The 7,772-nt window shown below is 41.3% G+C and overlaps 1 protein-coding gene across 1 annotated transcript in view; it reads right to left on the reverse strand.

Annotated features, from left to right (window-relative positions):
* LOC137377434 (5-hydroxytryptamine receptor 2C-like) overlaps positions 1–1,145 on the reverse strand; it is a 48,119-nt gene extending 46,974 nt beyond the window's left edge. The window contains exons 1-2 of the mRNA XM_068047012.1: positions 1,048–1,145; positions 255–327 (exon numbers count right to left, since the gene is read on the reverse strand). Of these exons, the coding sequence (XP_067903113.1) occupies positions 255–327; positions 1,048–1,145 (171 nt within the window). The remainder of the gene's footprint in view (positions 1–254; positions 328–1,047) is intronic.
* Positions 1,146–7,772: the final 6,627 nt, after the last annotated feature.

Below are 7,772 nucleotides of genomic sequence, written 5' to 3' on the forward strand. Positions count from 1 at the left end.
TACACTCTCTGCCAAAACTATTATCACACATAGGCATGAAATTTATTGAAGCTCGGATTCTGATTTATTTTTCATTTCCATTGTCCTGACAATGATCTTTTTTTTCCCCTGAGCTCATTAGCTTATGCTGTATCCATCACTACCTCACACAGAACATGAGGCGTACATTAACTCAGTATGTTCCAAATTACTCATGACAAGATGCTTTAATTATGTACAGAGCTTATGGTGTGTTCTTTTTAGTGTTACATTACCAACTGAGGCTTGTACCAGATGAAAAACATGATAAAAATAATTTTGCACCCAATGCGGAACATCATTTGCTTTCTGAACAGGAAAATTACTTCATGATGTTAATGCTACTGAACCGATTTATCGTCAATTTTCTTGTGTTTATGAATCCAAATACAGAAATCTTTTGAAGATAGTAGACAGGTACAAAAGGAAATCAAAAAGGCCAATGGAATGTCGGCTTTTGTCTCAAGGGGTCTGGATTACAAAGGAAAGGAAATTATGCTTCAGTTATATAAAGCCTTGGTCAGACCCCATTTAGAATGCAGCATTAAGTTTTGGGCACTGCACCTCAGGAAGGATATATTGGCCTCAGAGATTTTATGCTCAGATTCACCAGAATAATACCAGGGCTTGAGGGTTAAACTATGAGGACAAGCTCCATAAACTTGGCTTGTAATGCCATTAGTATAGAAGAGTGAGGAGTGATCTTAAGGAGGTGTTTAAAATGTTTAAAGGATTCAGTTGGTTGATACAGAGAAACTATTTCCTATGATAGGGAATCCAGAATGAGGGGACATAATCTTAAAATTAGAGCTGAGTCTTTTAGGAGAGAAATCAGGGAGCATTTTGCACCCAAAGACAAGCTCCACTTGATCATATATTAGTAATCTCATGGTCAAGAAGTCACTGGACTCCATCTTGCAAACTATGCTTAAAATATCCAAACCTAACCATAGGCAAAGCATAATTCCTTCATCGTTGCTGGGTCAAAATCCTGGGATTTCCCTAACAGAATTGCGGGAACACCTTTACTGCAAGGACTGCAGTGGTTCAAGAAGAAGGCCCGCCATTGCTTTCTCAAGGACACCTAGGGATAGGCAATAAATGCTAACCTTGCCAGCGATGCTCATACCTCGGGAATATTTTTTAAAAGTCATTTGGAGCAGTGAGTAGAGCATCAATTTCCACCACACGTACTGCAGCCAACACTAGTAAGATGTAGATGCTGTGCAATCTTTCCACACGAGCGATCAGATGGAATATTATCTCTTCCCATTTAGTTATGCCATTGCATTATTAGTAGGCATGCAAATGGCTATAATGATATCCTGCAGCTGTGGGAAGTCATGTATGTAGTAAAACTATAGCTGACCCTGCTGTTTGCTGCTGAAGAACAAGTAGGTGAGCCTGTGGGGAAACAGGGCCCGAACTACATGCTTAATGGATGGCGTAACAGCTGTGATGCAAGTGCCTGGAAAGCAGTTTGGAATAAGAGTTGCAGACATTGATAGTGCAGCACAGATGGTTGCAAATCCTCCTTGACCAGACAAATCTCAGTAACAGTTTCCACACTGAACCCTGTGCCCCCATTATGCCCAGGCAGATGAGTGAGTCTGATGAAGCAGATTTGAAGCATGAAGCAGTTTGTTCTGTGAATGGCCCCCCTCCCATGGCCTCTATGCTCCCCAAACACTATATCCTTCTTCTCCTGTAACACAGTTGTGAAATACCTCTGTGCTGTGCACTTTTCAATGCTCGGGTGATATTTTCAGTTCATACATCACTTTTTTTTATTTCCTCCCCCACCCGCCCCATTATGAATTATTGGTCTTTGACAATATGTTAATAATCCTTAACCAACAATTTTAGGATTGGAGCAAGATTTAAAGCAATGTTTTACAGTAAAAGTATAAAAATTCTCATTGCCTCTTCATAACATTTCCATTCATTTTGCCTGCTTTTTTGTTAAATGAACACAATAACTCTCCTAGAGATTTAATTTAATTACTTTGTATTTATTTGATTGCTGTGAGAAAGCATTCATTAAGTACCTGTATTTGTTTGAAACAAATTATAACTTAGTACAATGCAGCTGAATAAAACATAATCAGTATGTAATGTAATTAGCAAAATTGAAGCCCATGCGATTAAAGGAGCAATGGAAGTGTGAATACAAAATTGGTTAAGGGACCGAAAGTAGGAACTAGCAGTAAATGGTTGTTTTTCAGACTGGAAGTAAGTGTCCCCCAGGGTCAATTTTAGGACCACTGCTCTTTTTAGTATATGTTAATGACCTGGACTTGGTATGCAGGGCATAATTTCAATGAGGAAAGGCAATATAAACTAAATGGTATAATTTTAGCATACAAAAGCAAGGAAGCTATGCTAAACCTTTATAAAACACTGGTTAGGCCTCAGCTGGAGTACTGTGCCCAATTCTGTGCACAACAATTTAGGAAGGATGGCATGGCCATGAGAGGGTGTAAAAGAGATTTACTAGAATAGTACCAGGGATGCAGAACATCAGTTACATGGAGAGACTAGAGCAGTAGGAGTTGTTCTCCTTAGAGAAGTTTAAGGGAAGATTTAATAGAGGTGTTCAAAATTATTATTTGGTTTTGATGGAGTCAATAAGCAGAGCAGCACAGTGGCGCAGTGGTTAGCACCACAGTTCCAGCGACCCGGTTTCAGTTTTGGGTACTGCCTGTGTGGAGTTTGCAAGTTCTCCCTGTGACTGTGTGGCTTTCCGCCAGGTGCTCTGGTTTCCTCTCACAGCCAAAGACTTGCAGGTTGATAGGTAAATTGGCTGTTGTAAATTGTCCCTCGTGTAGGTAGGTGGTAGAAGAATTGAGGGAAGGTGGGGATGTGGTAGGGAATATGGAGTTAATGTAGGATTAGTATAAATGGATGGTTGTTAGTTGGCACAGACTTGGTGGGCTGAAGGGCCTGTTCCAATGCTGTATCTCTCTATGACTCTATGAGAGACTGTTTCCAGTGGCAGAAGGGTTGGTGACTTTGAGGACACAGATTTAAGGTAATGGAAAAAGAACCAGAGGCAAGATGAGGAGAGCTCTTTTTTGGGCAGGGAGTTGTTATGTTCTGGAATTCACTGCCTGAAAGAGTGGTGGAAGCAGATTCAATAATAACTTTCAGGAGGGAATTGGATAAATACTTGACAAAGAAAAAATTTTCAGAGCTGTGGGGAAAGGACGGGGGGGGGGGGTGCGGAACTAATCATTTTTACTATGATTCTTTGTAATGTTGTAAGAGAAATATTGTGGATGAGTAATTGTTTTGTTTAGATAGCCAATGTATTGTGACATATTTGATGTATTTTTCTATTTTTACAGTTTATTTTTAAATTGTGAACTACACTGCATTTGAGAAATAAAGTTCAAGCCTATAAGCCTAGAAGTGAGCGATATCAGTGGATAAACACTTGCTAGGATAGATTTTGAATTTATGCGATAGTGTAAAAGCAGCGAATACAGAGTCGCCACCAGTTTTACATCACTTCCCATTTTTATTTCCACTGTCTTCAATGTAATTCAGGTTATTGACTCACTAGCACCTGTTTTATACTATCTCTTTTCCCCCAAAAATATACTTTATTCATAAAATTTGTAAAAGTACATTCCATAAAATATCAAACAGATCATTACAGAAAGTGCAACATGGTTCAAGTTCTTTCCATGCACCATGTGGCGCTCTGAGGTGCTTCAATACAATTGCAATTATACCTGATAATTACAACATACATTTCATGTGAAGCATACAGCCCGAGGGGTTTTACACAGTTTCCAGCCCCTTGGTATACTATGGCAGGAGGGTCTTAGACTGTGGACTTTCCCCATTAAGCCTTTGCGGTAGCTGCCCCAAGCTTTAGTGCGTCCCTCAGCATGTAGTCCTGGACCTTGGAATGTGCCAGTCTGCAACACTTGGTTGTGGACAACTCTTCGCACTGGAAGACCAACAGGTTTCGGGCAAACCAAAGAGCATCGTTCACTGAGTTGATGGTCTTTCATCAGCCCGTGATGTTTGCCTCCGTGTGTATCTTTGGGAATAGCCCGTGCAGCACAGAATCCTGCGTCACGGAGCTGTTCAGGATAAACCTCGATAAAAACTACTGCATCCTGTTTTACACTATCGCACAAAGTCAAGATATACCCTACGAAGTTTCTCTGCCCTCTATAATGGTGGCACTAGTCTATCTATTGTAAATGGTATAACATCTCTGTTAAGGTAGTTGACTGAAGAATGTTACATCAATGCATTCAGTGTCCAGTTGCCAATATCACCAATACTCATTTCCAGGCTGCCTTTTTAAACAAGTTTCCAGTAGGGGTTTGATATTTTCTTGTGATATAAAGCACGACTGTCAGGTCACAGGCAAAGTAGTTACAAAAAAATTTAGAATTGCTAAATTTCATAAAATTTTCTAAATCTTTGTTACTCTTTTGAATTATCGTCAATAAGTATTGTTTGTGAAATATTCTTGTAGTTTCTTCTTCAGTTTTATCTGTGAGGTCATTAATCATGTTTTGCTGCTTCTGTAAAATGTTAAACAAATTACCAAAATTTTGGCACTTCCTCGCAATTCTTTTCGCGCTCATAAACTTACAAACATGGTACTTCATGTACTTTAATGTCTTCATTCAAAGAAAAATATTTAAAGACAAAAGTCTTATTGGGGTAGATTTTCAACTTGCCTCCAGGATGCAAAACTTACATTATGAATCAACTGCTCATTATAGAATCCTCAGGGCTTTATTCTCTGTGAGCTCGTTGGAAAGGAATCATGCGAGGTTTCTGGAACAGGCAGCCCATCAGTTTTACACCCATGCGCCAATTTCAAACTCTATCCTGTTATTGAAAAGCTGCAAAAGGAAGTGAAATCTCACTTCAATTTTCCTTTTTTCACCCTTGTTACTAACGCTAAGAAAAGTTGGTCTTTTATGGGATTTGAAAATTAATTTGAATGCACTCCTAATACTGAAAGTTATTCACTGTGGTATTTCTAATCCATTTTTTTCTGCACACAAAATACTTTCCAGCTCCCTTAGTAGCAGTTAGAATGCTAATGTGTGCATGCAAAGCAACTGATGCTGCTTACTTCAAGAAACATGATTGACCGATTTCATGAAAATTTGCATCCAGAGTGAATGCCTTCCTCTGAAGCATTTCAAGAAAGGATCATTAATTTTATCCACAATTCACTGCACCTGGTTAGTCTGTCATCAAAATGTGAAACATAGATAATATGTAAATGTTGCCTACTCATGAAGATGCCTATAAAAGTGAAAAGAAGACTTGCATTTATCTATTGCATTTGATGACCGCTGGATGTCCCAAAGTGCTTTACAGCCAATTAATTACTTTGGAAGTGCAGCTGCAGTTTAGGAATCATAGTAACTTGTGCACAGCAAGGTCCCACAAACAGCAATGCAATAATGACGGAACAATTTGTTTTTAGGTGTTGGTTGAGGGATAAATGTTGGCCAGGACACAGGGAGAGCTCTGCTGCTCCTCTTTTACATTCAACTGAGAGTACAGACAGAGCCTCAGTTTAACAGCACGTCACATCATTAGTACTAGATTGCAATACCAGCCCAGATTATGCACTCAAGTCTCTGGACTTGGACTTGAACCCACAACCTTCAGACCCAAAGACAAGACCACTATCACTGAGCCAAGGCTGATACCTTGAGTAGGATTGTGAACCCCCACCCAGGTGGAGAATGGAGGCAGGTGGGAGCTAAAATGAGCCCCGCAGGCAAGCGTGCCGGTTCCCCTGCTCCATCCCACCTCCAGGCCATTTTTGCGGAGGCAGGATGGGTGGCGGGGGAGTGGGGGCGGGGGAGGGTTAGGGGGGCAGGGCTACTCGTCTGCACACAGGGAGTAGCTGATCCGACTCATTAAGAGCATTTTGAGGCCAATTAAAGGAGACTGACTGGGATTTTCCAGTCAGCCTCCAGGTTCCTGCAGGCAGCAGGGATCTGTTTAGCTGCCTGGAGGCCAGACGCCAGTGCTCCAGGCAGGCCTAGAGTCCCTTCCTTCCTGCCTGGGTGCAGAAGCAGCCACAGGCCACTCTTTAGAGGGGAACCCCCCCCCCCCTTACACCCTTCCGCCCAACGCCACCCCCCCACCCCACAGTAGTGGCCCAGCTGCAAGATCCATTTTTTAATTTAAGTATAAAAAAATTGGAGAGAGGATGCCTCCATCTGCCACCCTCTTCAAGCACCTTCTCCCTTACTTATCCTCTATTGCAGCTGCTGCTCCTTTCAAGCTGGATGGCTGCAGATTGGTCCTCCAGCTTTGACAGCCCACCCACCATCCTTAATTGGATGATGAGCCTGCCCACTGTGCATTAATTGGCTGCTCCGGTGACGGCCCCCCACCGGGGGTGGGTTTGGGACCCAGAAACAGTTGCCATCTCTGTTTCCCCTTAATTGGCAAGTACCTGCCAATCTGCAAACTTCCCTCACCAAGCATTGATTAAGGTTTGACCAACCCAGATTGTGATTACTTATAGCAATTAATCTTTGTAGCCTTAAAGTGATGGGAATAGTTTAGACATGAGCTCATCATAACAGAAATAGATAATGCATCGTGCATTTAATGGTGCAACACTTTTATCAGAAAAAGCTGCATGTCTGCCAGGTTACTGTGAATAATGCAAGTACATATGGAAATGTACAGCAGGAGAACCAGTATATGAAAAAGAAGACTGGTTAATGTTCCAGGCTTTGTTTTGGCCTACACTTGAAATGTTGACTGACCTTTTCTCCTTGAGATGCTGATGGAATTTTATTGCAGATTGCCTGCATCTGCTGTTTTCTGTGACAAGTAATCTATCTGTTTGTACTACACCATGCTGGGCAGAGTGTTGCACATTATCTGGGCCAAAGGGCAGTGCCAGCGGTTGTTACTATATGACATAAAAAACTAACTGGTAGCCTGAAGATTACTGAGATGCAGCTGGGGTTAAATCAATTAACATTGAGAAACGGTAAGTTTTTAGTTTTTAAAGATCAATGGAAGCTCGAAGAAGAGCACTTCATCTTTCGATGAGGCACTTTACAACCTTCTTGACTCAGCACTTAATTCAACAATTTCACATCATAACCACTGGTCCCATTTTTTTGGACAGAAGGTGCTGGTAATGGTTCTGCTATTTCCATTTACAGATCCTCTACACCCATCTTTTGTCTTGTCATACCCAGAAAAGACATATCATATTCCTATGTTTAAGATACAAACTTTATTCAATGTGGAATATTTGAAATTGGCTTTTCCTTTAAAAAGTGGACAATGTCGTGCAAGATGGCCATCAAAGGTCAGCTGACGTGGTCTGTATATTCAAACTGTCTCAGTGTCGCGAAAGGACAAAAGGATATATTCCAGATTAAGAGGTGTCAATTACACCCATCCTGAAACCATCAAGAGACATTCATGAATTGAATGGATTCTTTTGAAACAAAGAAGATGTGAGGTAGCCACACCATAACAGGATTATACCCATCCAGACATCAATGGATGGCCATAGATTCCATACCCTAGTCTATTGTGTGGTCACACCAGGGGAGAGGGCCATGTGGCAACTAACAAAGACTCTAATTTGTGGATTTTGACCTTAAAAAGCAACCTTCTGGAGACAGAGAGAGAGATCACAGCAACCTCATAGAAGGAGTCCAGCCAAAGGCTATGGATGCCGAACAAGAAGAAGAAGCACTGCTGCTGATTCAACACTTCAACCT

Source organism: Heterodontus francisci, chromosome 15 (assembly GCF_036365525.1).
Source record: "Heterodontus francisci isolate sHetFra1 chromosome 15, sHetFra1.hap1, whole genome shotgun sequence".
In the NCBI taxonomy this organism is placed as follows: Eukaryota; Metazoa; Chordata; class Chondrichthyes; order Heterodontiformes; family Heterodontidae; genus Heterodontus; species Heterodontus francisci.